Source organism: Dysidea avara, chromosome 14, assembly GCF_963678975.1.
Source record: "Dysidea avara chromosome 14, odDysAvar1.4, whole genome shotgun sequence".
In the NCBI taxonomy this organism is placed as follows: domain Eukaryota; kingdom Metazoa; phylum Porifera; class Demospongiae; order Dictyoceratida; family Dysideidae; genus Dysidea; species Dysidea avara.
Window position 1 is genome coordinate 4,000,833 of NC_089285.1, and position 18,599 is coordinate 4,019,431.

General features: G+C 36.8%; 1 protein-coding gene across 1 annotated transcript in view; it reads right to left on the reverse strand.

Annotated features, from left to right (window-relative positions):
- Positions 1 to 393: 393 nt before the first annotated feature.
- The window catches only part of LOC136244420 (uncharacterized), a 99,532-nt gene continuing 81,326 nt past the window's right edge, over positions 394 to 18,599 (reverse strand). The window contains exons 8-9 of the mRNA XM_066036006.1: positions 856 to 997; positions 394 to 628 (exon numbers count right to left, since the gene is read on the reverse strand). Of these exons, the coding sequence (XP_065892078.1) occupies positions 424 to 628; positions 856 to 997 (347 nt within the window). The 3' untranslated portion in view covers positions 394 to 423. The remainder of the gene's footprint in view (positions 629 to 855; positions 998 to 18,599) is intronic.

Consider the following 18,599-nt stretch of genomic DNA (forward strand, 5'->3'; position numbering starts at 1 on the left):
TATAAATTTTTCAAATACAAATGCAATTGCAAATACTTTGGTCAGGACAGTATTTAAATACAAATACTTTCCATAGTATTTAAATACTTTAATTTCTCTAATTTAGTATCTATGCTGTACACTTACTCAACATTTGTATCGAATTGCAATTAAATACAAATACTAATGTAATTGAACCCAAGTCTGTACTATCGTACTGTATAATGAACTCCCATTGAATATTGTACATACAATTGTAAAGCCACGACATACTCTTGTACAAAGGAGCCACTTAACTTTACTTAGTTACCACTTCTTTGCAACTTGTAACTAACTCACTGCCCGCGTTCCCAGTGCATGCGCAAGCAAGCATACAACACCAGCTTGTTTATAATAAATGTTGTAAATAAATGTAATTTGTGAATAGTTAAATGTAATTAAATGTCAGTTAGGGCACCCAAAAAATGGGCCAACTGTCACTGGTTTTAAGTGCAGAAAATGCTTTCCAGCATCTTCTAAGGAGGACCTCACTAGGATGCTATAGGAGCCTAGTGAGTGCCCCACTGCCTCACTCCAGCCAGCACACTCAGTTCTTAAACAATTTGTAAAAAATTGTCTCATTTCCTGACTGAGGCTGTGGTATATTCCCCTAAAATAATGATAGTTTTATGTAAATATACAGGTAGATGTAAGTGCTAACTATAGAATCTATGGTGCTAATAGATAGTACATGACACATGGATTGGAAATAATGTACCTGTATAAAAGATGACATCACCATTGCAGATTCCTATTTGTACTATATTACCTATACTGTAACAAGGGTGGCTGTGTGCATTTCCAATCCATGTTTCATGTGTTATCTATGGTACCAACCTTTGTCTTTTTTCCCGCCCATTTGATGGGTCTACCCAAAAGGCCCGGTGTTTATGCTCAGTTGACACAGTCCTTTGGAAAAGGTCATCTAACCATTCATGTACTATGATGACCTTCTGCCTGTTAGTTACTGGTGCTGGTGCTACAGTATACAAAATTAATGACACACATTTCCTATACACTAGTATCTAAAAATAGTTTTTGCTATTGTTATAGTAGTGATGCATCATTATTGCTCTTTTTTACAGCAGTGGTTATAGTTACTGTTTCTTAGCTTTAGTGTAAAACTTCAAAACTAAAATACAAATATGTTATCTCAATCAGGAAGTCGCCATTACTGGCAGTGACCAGAGCCACACAAGCAATAGCCAAAAGACAAAATATCTATATTTTATATTCGGAATGGCACATAATCATCTCGGGCTTCGCCCTCAGTGATTATCGTTCCATTCCTCAGGTCTCTAAAATAACGAAGATACCTGGATTTATGCAATAATTCAATTAGCTCTTAGTGTTTAAATAGGAAACCAATAATTTTAATACAAAATAGCTCATTATAACTAATAAGTTTTGATTAACTAAAGCAACACTGACAATAATGAAATATACCAGTTGACAATAGCCACTTGAGTGAATTAGGCACAGTAAGGAGGTGTAATATATCTGTCATCAACAATGATTACTACTTCGGTCAGATTCATTTTTGCAAGAATTAATACTATACTGGTGATTCCTGAATATATGTGTGAAAAGGGGTCTTCCACACACATCCAATTCTATGAACTTGGAAGACCATAACTTCGTGTTCAAAAAAGATACAAGCCGGACATTTTCACCATCCATTAACCTATGATGGTGCACACAACTGACCAAATTTCAAAGCAATAACATATCCCAATCTGAAGTTATGAATTGTCAAAGTTAGTAAATTGGATGTGGAAGACCCCTTTTCGCAAATCCAGTCACATATTGTGACACTTGAAGCCAGGCTGTGGGCTGCACTCTATTCAGGTTGTTCAGACTCTCAGTGTCAACCAATTGGCTATAGTAGATATTTAGGCTCATTTATAAATAATTACAGGCTTTGAAATATTTAATTTATGGTTATGCCTAACCAATGCTGCCAAGCTGTCATGAAAGAAAGATGAGTAGGTATCGATTACATGACATCAACTCTACTTGAAACTCTATTCTGAGCATACAAACACACACTTTCAGCCGGCCTTCGGCTGGCTGTGGGCGTGCACCTGGTTTAAAAATACTGTACCCCCATATAGCCACTATCCAAAAAAATTCTCATCCTCTTCACTTCAGCAGTAAGACCCCATGCAACCCACAGTATGCCAGCCTCTACATCTTTCACAACAAAATGATTAGAGATCCAAGAAAATTGTACAATTCTAAATTCATAGTTCAGCTATAGCTATCAATTCTTTTGCCACAACAATCAGATGCGTGCTCAGTAGCTCAGTACTGACATGTGGGGCATGAAGCTCGGCGTGAAGGCCGTGAAATCTGGAGGATTCGTCGCTGCGGCTGGTGACACACTAGGAACCACTTGGCCTTGTATAAGTCAGATCTCCATTTTCTGCTGGCCGCGACAAGGTAAATGACTGCATGCACACAGCGAATTGGCTGAATTGGCTTACATAGTACAAATGCATGTAGCTCATACTACAGTGACTTACAATTTTGCATAGTACCTGCTAAGCATTGTATTATGTGACTGGATTTGATAAAAACCAGGCTTCCACACACATCCAGTTCTTCAACTGTAAAATAAGCCATCAGTATGCTATTTACCTACAATTTTCACACAAATTTTCATATCATTATGCAATAACAGGTCAAAATTTCAAAGTGATAGCTTACTTCTGCATTGAGTTATGGTCCTTTATAATCACAAATCTGAATGTGTGTGGATCGAAGCCTGCATGGTTTTGTCAATCCGGTCACATTGCAATGATTGTATTTCATTAGTGAAAAAATTGGTATATTGAGCTACATGTCCCTGGGTGACATGGATTCCCCAGATCTTTCTTTGCACTAGCTATTATTATGTGATTGGATTTCAGAATATCAGATCTTCATGTCACATGTGAAATGCATAAAAATCTATATTTTGATGTGTCATCATTAATGCACTTGTGTACCTGTTAAAGTATTTACAAAATTTGTTGTAATTCACACTGAAAAAACAAATGGGTGAAATCGACCTCACTGGGTCACTTTATCCAGGATTAATGGAAGTAAAAAGACAGCTAAGCAGTTAAAATAGCTAACATGGGTAGTAATAAATAGTTTAGTTAATTGGTTGATTCTACCAACAGCATCACTGTTGAATTAACCAGAGCGGTTAGTTTGACTATTACAGGTCATGTTATACTGTAATAGTCAAAGCGACAAAACAAAAGTCAATTTGACAAGCGGATCTAGGATTTTGCTAAGGGGGGGGGGGGGGGCACACTGGTAGGGGTAGTTCCACAGTGTGCAAAGCACACTCGCGAAATGCGGAACATGAGCCCTCTGGGGGGGGTCTAGGGGCACCCCCCCCCCCAGGAAAATTTTGAAAAAATAGATCATGCCCAGATATGCAATTTTTTGAGCTGGTGCAATGGCAGCAAGGGAATTGCAACCCACATTAAAAGTCAATATCCAAAATCTATTTATACTCACTGTGCAGCACATCGCTTAACTTATGCATTGTCAAGTGTTGTCCAATACGAGAAATCAGTAACATGATGGACATTGCATATAGTGTTGTGAGATTCTTTAAATACTCACCAAAACGTCAGCACTTCTTTGAAGAATGTATTGATGCCTAATTGAGATTCTTTAAGTACTCACCAAAACGTCAGCACTTCTTTGAAGAGTGTATTGATGCCTAGTTTAACACCACCACCACCAAAGAAAAGCATACATAATTAAAGGAACTATGTCGAACAAGATGGGTTGAACAAAACATGACGCATTGGCTGTATTTCTAACCCTTATTATTATCTTTATTATTATTAACGTTTAATTGTCTGCGCATTAATTGTCTGCTTGGAAGGTATAGACCAAAATGATGGAAACCATTGGAACAGAGAGAGTCACAGTGATGCTTATTCTCTTTTTCCGTGGCGTTGAAAAGGTTTTCTTTTGTGGTTTCACTTCATAGAAGTTTTGGCCATACCAACAGAGAAGTTCTGGTCATAACAAAGCCAACTGTAAGATAGTTATAGTGATATCGCTAGAGTATATTCCAAGTTGAGCAAGTGAAAAAACATGTAAAACAAAATCGGTACAAAATAGAAGATTTTCACACTTCAGTTTGCAGTGTTGCTAGAGAAATTGGTGTTGTAGAGGAAATGCCACGCATTGCATCACATCAACAACACAGACGTAATCCACCAGCTGCAACAATTAAAGAATATTACAGCCACACAATATCCATTCTTATGCTTGATCATTTAAACAGCCAGTTATAGGAGAGATTTTCAGACTCTTCCTCACATATCAGTGATTTTTTGAGCTTGCTACCTTCACCAGAGGGAATATTTCCATTGTACTTGAAATGAACAAAGATGATCTACCAGAAGAGTATGCTTTTGATATGGAAATTCAGGCTTGGAGATATTAACACAATTCCCAAAGTTTTAGTGACAATTGTTTTCTGAATTGATGCAGGATGATCATACGGTGACTGGACTTTGCTTCTGAGTGCCTTGTCACGTCTCATATTCCAGCTCTACAGCTTTTTGAAGACGATTGATATGTGGGTATTTTTTGCATTCAATACAGGAGTAGCATCCCACTTCTTCATTTGTTTGCAAAATTTATGGTTATAGATTTGAACACCTTCCAAGATGAGCATTATAACACTCAAATTTTGATTGTGGAATTAGATATAGCTTATTCATGTAGCTTTGTGTCCTGGGTGAAAATCAAATCGCTGACATGGGTGATAAGACCAGTTTTCTCAGACTAGGTGACAATTCCTAAAAATATTGCATGTAGAATAATAGAAAACAACTAACCTAAACCCTTCTTGTCATCTTGGTGCCCTGTATTACCGATAGGCTGTACTCCAAGATATGATTCGTTTGTTCTTCACAACAAAGCCATCATGAGCTGGGAATACTGAGTGAGACTCATGTCATGAGCTGGGAATACTGAGTGAGACTCGCCTGTCACTGCATGTTTGAGTTGGCCATACTCAGGCTAGAAAAGCAAGCAGTAGCTCAGGAAGTAAATTTGCATTCCTTCACCGCATCGTCACTACTTGGATTTATTCGCTGAGAACCAGGAGCCTCTATATTTCCTGGGTCTCCCTGCTCATCGACTGGGTGAATCATGAAACAAGGAAGTGAGATCATTCAGTAAACGACTGTCCACATCACTCTCCATTGCCTCCATTTGCACGAATTATTGATGACATTGTAAGAACGTGTCACATTCAACGTAATAAACTAGGCTAATAAATTATGCAAGATCTTAAAGGTTTCAGCTGGCGAACTACCCCTTTAATTAACCCTTTGAGACCCAGCTGTTAACCACACTATTAAGTGTAAACCCAGATATTTTAATGAAATTCATGCAGATTTTTATAAAATTCATATTTCAGTAATGTTGTAATTAATCACAAATCTCATGTGATCCAGTGAATGCCCATAAAATAATCTATATTTTAAATTAGGGGAAAACCCAATTTTAAAGCCAACGTTTTAGAAATATATCTTACATTTATGGATTTTACGAACAGTTATTCATGATGCTGCAATGTTCCGTTGTTGTTTGCTGTACACAGTAAACATCAATTATCAAATTAACTTGTATGATTTCACATGCAAACTGCATATAATTCATGAAAAGTCCATTAGCACCTATGTTTTCTTTGTACAATATGTATGCATTATACATTGTCATGTCAACTAAAACTTCTTGTACCACTTTTTTGTTTTACGTTTACACTCAGCAAAGCTTATCTGCATGTCTGACTTATCAACAGCTCCCATATATTTAGTATAGTGTACAATGCACTGTGAATTTTTTTAGTCTCACCGGTCTTATGGTCAACCTTGGACATTGCAACAACAATAGGGGTATGTACAGTGGTTAGCATACGCACATCCCATAGATCATGCCATGTAAGAGCTAGTAGCTCATCACTGCAATGACAATCAATCTCTCATTTTTTCTTGAAAGTAGGCATTTATTTACAGTTTTACCTAACAGTCCTGTACCATTAACAAACAGGTGAATCATCACCCAGAAGCTAGTAACTACAGAACCATTTTGCCCAAAATATCAGTAATATAGGTGTACTACTCATCACCACCTGTGTACACAAAATATTTCAAAATGTATCGGGTGGATGCACTACACAACATAATTATAGAGTTTCAAACCAAAGCGATTCCGTTTAGATGGAATGTACTGCTTGAAAAACAGCCTACCCTTCCATAACACTTCATCTATGCAGAGGTATTTATAAGGCTTGAAAGCAGATACAAACTTTGACATCAGTGGAGTTAAAACGGGACATACTTTCCATAATCTATCTTGGTCTGAGCTACCACCACCATCATTATCAGCAAAATGAAACACTTCCATAATTATTGTGTAAGAAACGCTTACGCATCATGACTTTACCAAAATATGGTGTAAATAGCACATCATCAGTTAACTAGAAGTTACAAATATGTTTTGACCACTATTCCCATCAACACTACTAGGGCAATGAAGTATATTTCCCTGTTAGTACAAGAGATGGTACAAAAGTATTACCTGACTAATATGCAGAGTCATTAGTTGCTTCTAGGCCTCAGTCAAATATGCTCAAAGAATTGCCCATAATGCTCTTGGGAATTTCCCAAAAATTTTCCCTATTATGCTTGTAATTTACCCTATTATGCTCTCAGTATGCTTATGTATACAAAGTATGTCACTATACATTAACTCATGTGCAAACACACCATATCAAGTGTTACTATTGTATTGCAACATTACAGAAGTTTCTATAATTATAGTCTTGCAAACCAGATTGCTGTTGAGAGGAAAAAGAGTTATTTAAAAGAGAAAATACCCGCTCTGCAGAAGCAGAGGATGATTGAACTAGCAAAACCTTTTTTTGCTGCTGCAGACCAGCATGTAAGGCTTGTTCATTAAGCTTCCACCATTCCAAGCAGGAAATATCCTCTGAGACATCAGTAGCCTTAGCAAGGTACAATGGTAACTCATTTCTCAGACCATCAAGAATGCTTGAAGAATCAAGAAATGTGAAGTGTATTAACTACATCTGATTACACCACACATATTTGGTGTATCAGACACAGAAATAGCAGCCTTTATAGTTTCCACAATGTCATAGCCACTCACAATAAGCAGACCATCACCTTCTAGGAAGTATGTGGCAGTGACAAATGGCTTTCCCCAGTCTACTATTGCAGCCAATTCAATTTCAAGAAAATCCTTCTTCTGTGTATCTGTAAAAATGGCTAATAGTTTTGATCGTATGCAAGGAAACCCTAAATTTTCAAGAATTTCTCTACATCTCCAAATTGAACCAGTAGTTGTTCCATCACTTACCACCTGCTCCACTAAACTAGCCATTGACCAATAACTAGCCATTGACCTATAACTAGCCATTGACCAATAACTAGCCATTGACCAATAACTAGCCATTGACCAATAACTAGCCATTGACCAATAACTAGCCATTGACCAATAACTAGCCATTGACCTGTAACTAGCCATTGACCTATAACTAGCCATTGACCTGTAACTAGCCATTGACCTATAACTAGCCAGTGACCTATCAGTCTGTTCTTTCCAAATCATTTTTGTCTTAGGGCTATGAGACGATAGACTGATCCAACTACTAACAAACTCAGATAAATTTGGTGTGACAAAATGTTTGCCAACGTGATCAATGGTATGGGAAAACACCCTGTGTCAATTAGCTGAGAGTAAACAATTTTCCCCTGGGGAACACCAGAGATTACAGGTAGGCAATCTGACAGGCAGTTTTCAACAGAGACATACTGGGATCTGACTTAAATAGCAGTTGAAACATCACATTGGTTTTAGCGGATTCTCCTTCATATAGCAGCAAAGATTCTGGCTTCTGTTCTGGAAAAAGTAGTTTTGCTGATCACATGTATGTTTAAACTATAACTACATTTTGTACATGTAACTAGATACATAGCTGTTCATAGTACAGCCTACACAGGTGCATGTATTCGTATACATTAGGTGCTAGTGTATACCATGGCTCAGTACACTTACAGTTGCATGTGCCACCTGCTAATTCATTAAAACATTGCTAGCTAGCTATATGTATGTCAAAATTTATATGTTTGTCAAATTTTATCTTTCCATTATCATATTATGCACATGCATTGCATTGGTTGTGGTAATAGGTCACTTATGATGGGTTAACAAAGAGGTATAGCTGCAAACATCCTGTACTTATTCTTAACATGTGACCAGGCCTGCGAAAATTGGGCATGTGGGCACACACTACACCCTACCACATAACATCTCATATCTCAGTACGGGATAGAATATTTTCATTCTGTAAATTGGATTTTAAAGCCAACTAAATGTTTAATAAGTGCTAAAATTTAATAAAAAGTTTCAAAAAGTAGACAAATTTTATGTGCCCACATGCCCTATTTTTGCAGGCCCGGTCACAAATATTTTTTTGCACAGAATTCAAAGGCTGCAGCAAATTCAAAGAAAGTAAGCATTTATGGCTAAATTGTGTAACACCATAACTATGTAACAATATTAATGCTTACCACATGTTAACTAAATTCCTTTAGAGAAGCCTTCAATTACTGACAAATTTTTCATAACATTAATAGAAAAACTGTCCATTAATATTTTAGTTCCACATGGGATACTTTGAGATAACGTTCCTATGGATGCACTTATACATAAATGAAATTGACAAGGAGAAAACATCGTGACCTCCTGGCAGACTCTTGAGACATTCGAGTATTAATCGGATGGCTGCAGGTTCAAGGCTGCCCATGGATTTTTTCTCTTTCTCCATCTTCTCATCTTTATGTTAACAGGCTGTAGAACTAGTGCAGGCGCTTGTGATCTTAAGCCTTAATTAGTAATAAAAAAACATGACCACAAAATCATTTGACAGTACGTATACAAAAATACTGGTACCATTGATAAAATTAATATAGCATGATTGTTACAGCGACATTATAGTTATGGTTGTAATTATCATATATACACCATGTAGATAAACCAGTTCTTCAAGAGCTAGTCAAAGGCTATGGGGTCATGTTGAGTCAAATGCAACTGGATGAGGTTTCTGCATAGCCAACTCCAGGAAGAACCATCAGGAAGCTGATGAGTGTCTTTCACTGAAGACAAAGACCAATTTGCCGACTCCAGTTGCTGTGGGACAGCTAAAGATGGTGAAAAACCGAAACAGCAACTTGGTAAGTAAGTAGCAGCATCTATTAGTAAGTAAAATTGACATCATAGTACAAGTTAAAACATTTAATCGACTCACAGTATGACTCACAGTACAAAAAAAGCAAAATTATTACAACAGTCCTCCTTTTACACGTCTGCAAAATATAATTGTTATGTTAAAATCATGGTATCAAGTTGTAAAATATTCATTGTATAACAGATTACAAATTTCTTGATTTGAGATACTTTTCTTGTAAGCTTATTGATAAGGCAATTAATTGCGTGGGCGGCTGATAATTGTACAATGTTTGTTACAGCTTTTCAACCAAGCCTTTTCATGAAAAGCAAGGCAAGTAGTCATAAAATTATTTCTTGAGGAACAACTGCACTACCATATAATTACAAGGGATTCATGTGCTCTAATATATTAGAATACACATGGAGCAATTGCAGCAATACTTAGAAAAGAGTAACAAAGGCTTTGTTTCACTACTTAGTTGAGCTAACTAAGTTATTAGCCACTGGACACTTAGCTAGAGATGGTTTAATAAAAGTGGTGAGTGTCTACTGTGGTATCTGTACCTTGTATTACAGATACCGATCCGATACCACTGGTATCGGCATCGATACCACTGGTAACAGTATCGATCCACCTTTACTATTAATGGTATCCAATATATAGAGGAAAAAGAGCAGTTTTATCCATTGGCATTAGGTGGTGACCAGTTGTCGGCTCGCTACAGGTGGGAGTAAATTAATCAGAAGGATATCGACAACACCATCAAAGAGATTGGAGGGTCTGTTTGCTGTCACAGAAGACTGGCATACCCAGGTTACACTCCTAAGGTAAAATAAATAATCAAGTGATTCATAAAGTAGTCACATTTTTGCAAAGATATAACAGTTGCAATGTAGGCAAACACACACATACATCTGCTATAGTGATAATTCTTGTCTCAGTAATACAATATAGGTGTCCATGTTGTTGTTGGCTTAATGGTTCGTAATTGTTACCTTTACAATAATGAAATTGTACATGTAGATACTCTTGTGTCTATAATAATAATAATATTAGGGCACACAAAATATGCTTTAGCTTACATAATACTTAAATTGTATATTATAACATGTTAAGCCACATTAGTAAGGGCTGAGGAAGACAAGTTCAGGAATGGACCAACTCACATTTCAACAACTTGCCAAAATTATAAAAAGAATCAACATCAGGAAAGAACCAAAGAATGATTTTTATGCTTGTGAAGAATTTGTAGTGCTGAACACCACATGTCGCATACTCTGCATCACCATGGAATCATTTGGAATCGATAATGTTGACAGCAAACCACATCATGCACAACCATCATGCACAACTATCTGATAATTTAAAAACATTATCTAAGGATGACGGAGGACACTACTGACAAACATTTCAAGCACAATAGTTGAAAAGACTGTAAATCTATGTATGCAGTACAATGATAGCACTGCTAACAATGCTGTACCTACGACCACGTTTGGGAGTATGCAATTGAGACAATCTACATCAATTACAGGGATGCAATTAGAGAGGGTGACGGAGATCGGATGAAGACCTGTTGGAAATATTTCATCCCTATTTTTAAGGCCACAGGGAGACGAAACTATGCACTAGAGACATTTAATATGGTAGCAGATTAGGGATCCCTTGAATAAAAAGCCATGTGATTTTCATATAGAGCACATGGACAGATTACTAAAGGTGTGTTTTAAGAATCTTGGAGCCAATGAAACGAAGAATGCCATTTGCCAATACAGCAAATGTATGGGACCATTAATTGGCTACACTTTTAGATAACTTTGATGAAGAACACCAGTGCTCAAATGTGAGTGGATCACACACAACACCATCTAGTGTTAAAGATCATGACATCATTATTAAACAAATTAGAGAAAAGCCACAGGTATATAGTAAGGTACCCTGTCGATATCATAAATCATTCCCAAGGTTTATGAGCAACCCCATACAACTGTTGAATGAGAAAGACTTCATGGAATGGCTGAAACAATGTGCGCACTATTACAATTACTACATTAATTTTATTATTTGATCTAATAACAAATTCAGTGACATTATTAAAGATTGATTCTTTTTGGTAAATTGACATTGATTGCATTTACATGTACTAGCACATATATCACAGCATCCACATCAGGTGGACCTATTTATCATAAATAGAGAAGTCTACAAATAGTGCATCTCTTCGACACATTTGCTCATTCTCATAGTATTCACATATCTTTGTATCACAGAATCTGCTTTGCCCCTTCATGAATAGTAACACACAATCTGATATTTCACTATCTCTGCCAGCTCTTCCAATTTGTTGAATGTAACAGAACAATAACATGGATGACATCGTTAATGAGACTTGTTGCGATTTGATCTACTACCTAGCTCTACTGCCTCTACTACAGAGACTCCATGCTGGAGCAGACATCCACTTCTGTAAATATAGCTATAATCTAAAACTGGTATATTCTACTTGGTGAATTAATGAATTGAAAAATTTTTGGATCCTTATAGGCATTTAATGTATGTTACGATATTAGTGTATGTCACTGATAGACCCTCAGAATTACTGCATCTATAGAAGAATTTTTCTAGCAAGGAACTGTGCTGAGTGGTCGGTAGAAACAAAGGACTATTTGTTTATTCACTATTATTTTTTGTGTTTGTTTGTTGTTGTAATTTCACTCCTTGCCATGCCCACCTTATGGTCTTCCATGTTGTGGTCGCGTGTGCCCGACAACACACCACACTTTTAGCTAATGTACAATATTACTTTCATCGTCATTAATGGTTCTCTCTCTGAGATCGATTTATCTCGATCTGACTGCTCTATTAGAGTATCTCAAATTATTGATGCCCAGGTTCTGGCTACGCCCCTGTGTATAATCAAGAGTTAATAATAGAGTCCAAGAGTTAATAATATGGAGACTCTATTATTAACTAACTCTTGTTATTATTATGGTTATATATTTGCAGCTGCAGCTGTGAGAAATCCCTACTTTGGCATTGAACACAAAATATTTGCTATACCATGCCAAAGTAGGGATTTCCCACCAAGCTATGCTGTAATAGCTACCATTGTTCATCCCTTGTTTCACTACTTTTTATCGCTTGGATCCCTACTTCATTTTTAAATTTAATATACTAGCACCAATACACTAAAGCACCAACACTTACAACTGGATCATTTTGTGCTGCTTCGTAAGTATACAATTTAGCTAGCAAATCAGCATGTATAAAAAATCATTAGTACAGCTACACACCGTAATATAATGAATAGCCAATGAAATAAGCTGACAATATAAGCCTTTTAAGTGCAACATATGTAGACATTTTTGAGTAGCCAATCAGAATTGCTGACACATGAAGCCTTTTAAGTGCAACAAATGATGTAATACAAAGAAGAATGATGCAATCACCTGATAGAAGTTAATGGCCACGGATAGATGTGTACTACAAACCATGAAGGGTGGTCACTATGTGATTAATAGGCAAGTACACACATTTTCGTGCAATTATGGAATAACTGCACTTGTAACAGCTAAAATTGCACTCAAATGTGCGTGATTACCTACACTAATTTTAATATAGTTTGTTTAGTTTTTTGCTAAGGCATACAGCTAGCTATACACGTAACTGTTCTATTAGGGTAACTGCTGTAGTAGATGTATCTCGAGTCATCTTGCAAAGGTGTGCATTTTCCCAAAAGGGGCATGGTCATTGTGGTTTCGATTGATTTTTTTTTTATTATTACGATTATTAGAGTATCTCAATTCAGCCTTCCAACTGAAGGTGAGTGGGTCACTGAAATACAGCTAGCGTAAAAGGGGTGTATCATCGTGGTTTCAATCAATAGATCGATAATGCGTAGAATAAAGAATGGGTGTGATCTTGTGACCTATCGTGAAAGCTATCTAGTACCAGTGCTGTGTAATGGGCTGAACATAGCTGACAATGTATTGTAATGGATACTTCAATTTTCAGACAACAATTTATAGCTGGATATTCCTTGTTTTGATGCGACATGCAAAATAGGAATTTTAAATTTGACTAGGGACCACAGTAGAAAGAAAAGGTAATTAAACCAAGGGGGTTGCCTATACATGTAACCATACTGGTGCAAATTTATCCCTACTTTAGTTGTTTCAGGGTAGCTTCAGCTATAAGCATGACTAAAGTAGGGATAAATTTCCACTAGTATGGTTACATGTGTTGGCAACCTCCCTTGTTTCATTGCTTTTCTTTCTACTGTGGTCCCTACTCAAATTTAAAATTTCTAATTTTTCCTTCTACTTGTGTTAAATATGGATGCTGCTACCAGCACATATTCAAGGTATGGGAGTACTAGTGTTCAGCGATTAATGCATAAATTATTCAGAATGGCACAGAGTTATAATAATATAGTGCAACTTATGGAGATGGATTGCTTGAATAAATATTTGTGGATGATGGAAAATTTGTTCTAGGCACCATGAGCAAGCTCTGTATTATATCAACCAGCTTTTGAAAAATAAGTTAATACTACTTCTATTAAGCTGGGTAATGCAAAGGAAATGCTAGACCCTAAGGATTATTTTGAATGGAACATGTAACACATGCAAAAAGGGTTGAACAGCATAGGTTGGCTCTTCAACAAACCAAAGCATGTCATTTTTTGTTCAACAAAATCAGCTGCTTGTGGAACTCTGTCCTTATCACTTTAAAAGTGCAAGGTGAACAGTAAATATAAAAATAATGTAAACTTGTACATAATATGTAAAGTAGAACTTTGGTTATCTACGTCATATCATATCATCTTAATTGTACAATAATAAATAATTGCTAGTTTTATCAGAGTACTACTATCCTGATTAGGACAGTGTAGGTACTTGAGGATTGGTTATCCCAATAAATTGGTCAAACTCTGGCACATCAGCGCCAACAACACTGGTACTGGAAGTGTCTTGGACACAATACTTAGCATATAGTCTAAAGATTTATCAGGCTGGGAAACGAGGGTCATTGATGTACCAGACTAACTTACTAAAAAGTCCAGCCTATGGAAGTCAGTGGGTAATACTAGCCTAACATACTAACACTGCCACATGTGTCACTAGCATAATTCTGGGTATCAACTCTTGTAAAAGTCACTGAATTGTGTGACCTTGAGAGTTGATGTCTGGCTAGCTATGCTAATGAAAAGTTAATTTCTAGCATTGTTTCTGGTAAATGTTGATTAAGATTTATTTTAAATTGCTCTTTACAATCAAAACTTTAGTTACGGTCATACATTAGAGTTTTAAATAGAGCCAGTGATGTTTTCTAAGTTCATGGTTTTGGGCTATTCATGTATGTGAAGTCTATATTGAGAGTTAGGATTTAACTTACTTGAATGAACTTTCATTACACCTGACAGTGTTAGAGAAGCAAGATAAGAGAAGTTAAAGAAGATGTGAACAAGGTTAAAGATAAAGATGATTTAGACAACAAGACAGGAGACATGTATATGTATTTATTTATATTTTCAACATGCAATGATAACAACAAAGGCATTAGAGTCAACATCACAGATACAGCATACATGATAAACATAATCTCAGAATCTTCCACTTCATCTGTCATATGACCTTCAGCCGCTTTTCGAAAACACGAAGGTAACAAAAATATATGAAACTTAATTGACACATCTACATGATCTATTGTTGTTGGGAGAGTATTTAATACCATATACTTCTAATTGTGAAATGCCTAGGCTTGTCACTCAATGATTTTGTATATGTGACACCAGTACTATGCTCAGGTTGTCCAAGCATTTCATATCCTTTTTGGGATCACTTGAAATTTGATGAACCAAAACATTCAAAATGTAGTTGCAAAATGTAGTTGCGGTTATCCCAGGTGCAGGCGATGGCTTACAAAAGCATCAGTTCATGATTTAATAAGCCTCAAATTATTTAAATCCTAACACAAAAGTCAGGATAACACCTTGTGCAAGACAGAATTATGATGCTGGTGATCAGTAAGGATACTATAGATGATCTTGGTCATTACGTTCCATCAGCTCATGGAACTACTTTGAAGCATCACTTTGGATTCAAGAGCAAGCTTTTGGTCCTCCCACAGGTATTGCTCAAAGTCTTTGAGATGGCATTACAACATGGCGGCAGAGGAGAAAGTACATTGAGGTTACAAAGGGCCTCACATTGACTGACAACTTCATTAGCCGCAGTTATTATCTCACTCTAGAGCTGATGGGTATATTGCACAAACTGGCTCTGTTTTCACATTTTCCTGAACTGAGTTTTGAACAGTATAGTTTAAGGAATACAGGCAACAAAGGAATTGAAGCTGCGCACTCGATTCTATGAGAAGGTCGTGTAATTTGCCAATAACATTAGTCAATACTTCGTTGTGTAATTTGCCAATAACATTAGTCAATACTTCTTTCAAGACTTTTAATGTAGAATGAATCAGGCCATGCAAATCAGACAACGTGAATGTTCTCTGCACGTGTTCCATTTTTGCCACTGTTATCGCCACATTTGCCATCATAATAGTTATCACATAACTACTTGCTTACATAACTGAATGCTCAAAACATAGTCTTGCTTGCTTGAGACTACCCAAAACATAGCTCTTAGCGCACGCCTCAGCTTTATTTAATCCGGGTAAATCCGGGCCACATCCAGGTCAGTGGGTCATCCGGGTAAGCAGTAGTGACCCGGTTTCAACACTGATATCAATGACAGATGGCTAAAAGCACCTGAAAGAGAAGAGAAAACAATGCTCATCAAAAAAAGACTACATGCCACGGAAAAGAAATATGACTACTTAGTAAAAAAGATAAGAGATTCGATCTTTTAATGCAAAAAGTATCAATGTTGTCAATAGCTTGCATACAGGGCTGCACAACATCATACAAGAGCATTCTGAAGAAATCCAGAGTAAATATCCGCCCAACACCTTTCACCATCTCTCTTGGAATGAGCAGCTAAACAAGAGTGACGAAATACGAAGGTGGCATCCGATGTTCATTCGTTGGTGTCTCCATTTAAAAATACAATCAGGTTCTGCGTACGATACACTGAGGAAGACACTGGTTCTTTCATATGGTTAAACACTGCAAGATTACACTCACTTCATTAAAGAAGGTACTGGCATTCAACCAGAGGTAATGCAATTAAAAGCCATGAAATATGACACCCGACTATCCGGCAATACACTAGGCAACACTCTCCAGCTATATGAACGGACATTACAAGATGAAGCCCAACAATCAAAGCCTGTAATTGCAAAGCATATGCTCGTCTTCATGGTCAGGGGTCGTTTGTTAGTATTCAATTTCCTTATGCCCAGTATCCCACCTCTATGCCAATGTTTTATTTCCACTGGCATGGGATGAGGTCAGGCATCTAGAAGCAGTTGGGCTGAAAGTAATGTCTTTAACAGATGACAAAGGATCGTGCAACCGCAGAATGCACCGCAAAATGGCAGGAAAGTCTTTCTCTGATTTATAAAGTGCGGAATCCTTATTCAAGCAATGGATGAAAGAGATATCAGATGTCCCCCATCTCATTAAGACAGTGTGGAATGCTAGATCAAACTCATTTGGCTACAACCAAGCTAGAGCATTGTGGATGACAACTACCTATAATATACTTTATATCCAACAATTACAATGAATGATAGTACTATAATATACTATTCTTTTTGTGTAGACAATGAATGACAAGAGAGAAAAGGTATGTTTGCATATGTCTAGTATACTCTCCATAAACATTTTTTGACAGGTACCAGTAGCAAAAGTAGAGCTAGTGAAGAATATGGGCGTGCTGATTAACAGCTCATCATTGGCTACAGCTTTAAGGCAATCAAAAAGACAACCAACAAAGCTGCTAAGATGCTTGATGACTGCCCTGTTCAGCGAAGATGAGCTACGATGTAGTACAGTTAAAGGATCAAAAGGAACGCTACCTGCACTAGACAAAGAAATAATGAATGCTATATATACTATGTAAGCATTAATTCAACTATATCTTTACTGTCAACTTTTGTTTTCTTGTCAATCTAGGTTTTACAATGGCTAAAGGTGATGAATGGGCACAGCCTGTTACAGAGAAATCCTTGATTCGTCAAGGCAACGAGAAATGCTACTCCTACAGAAGGAAGAAGTGACTTTTAGCTGACGTTATCCTACATATATGTATCATACATGTATATGTATATATTGTAAAATGATACTGACCTGAAACAGGACTGTTATATAACTGGGTACAGAACACAGTTTACTCATTCTGTTACAGGCATGTAACAGGAAAGTCAAACATTTTAACAAGCTTGAGATAACAGGCCTGTCAAAGCCTGTAATGTCATATAGATAGCCTGTGACAAGCTAACCCCAAGCCTGTAGCAATCCTGTCAGACAGGACTGTAACAGGCTAAATGCTTCACATATTTTAAGAAAACAGTACTGTTACAGGCCATAAACTGTAACCTGAAACAGGACACAAAACGGCTTGAATTTTCATATGGGTTACTGCAAAAAATGCAGCTAAAAAATCTGGCCAATAGTTGAAATACAAGATTTCTTGTAGAGGCCTGGGACAAAGGTGATAGTTTTATTTACTATCACGTCTCTTTCTTCATCATAGACCCACAAAATGTACATACATGTATATGTATTTATATTTTCAACATGCAGTGATAACAACGAAGCCATTAGTGTCAACATCACAGATATAACATACATGATAAACATAATTTCATAATCTTCCACTTCATCTAACATATGATTCCACTGCTTTTCAAAACCACGAAGCTAACAAAATATATGAAACTTGACGCATCTACATGATCCATTGTTGTTGGAAGAGTATTTAATACCGTGTACTTCTACTTGTGAAACGCCTAGGCTTGTCACTCAATGAATTTGTATATGCGGCACCAGTACCATGCTCAGGTTGTCCAAGCATTTCATATACTTTTTGGGATCACTCAAACCCATACGAAATTTGATGAACTAAAATGTTCAAAATGTAGCTGCAGTTCTCCTAGGTGCAGGCGATGGCTTACAAAAGTATAAGCTTGCATCAGTACATGATTTAATAAGCCTTAAACACTTAAATCCTAACACAAAAGTCAAGTATGCTGACATAACACCTCGTGCAAGACAGAATTATGATGCTGGTGATCAGTAAGGATACTATAGATGATCTTGGTCATTACATTCCATCAGCTCATGGAACTACTTTGAAGCATCACTTTGGATTCAAGAGCAAGCTTTTGGTCCTCC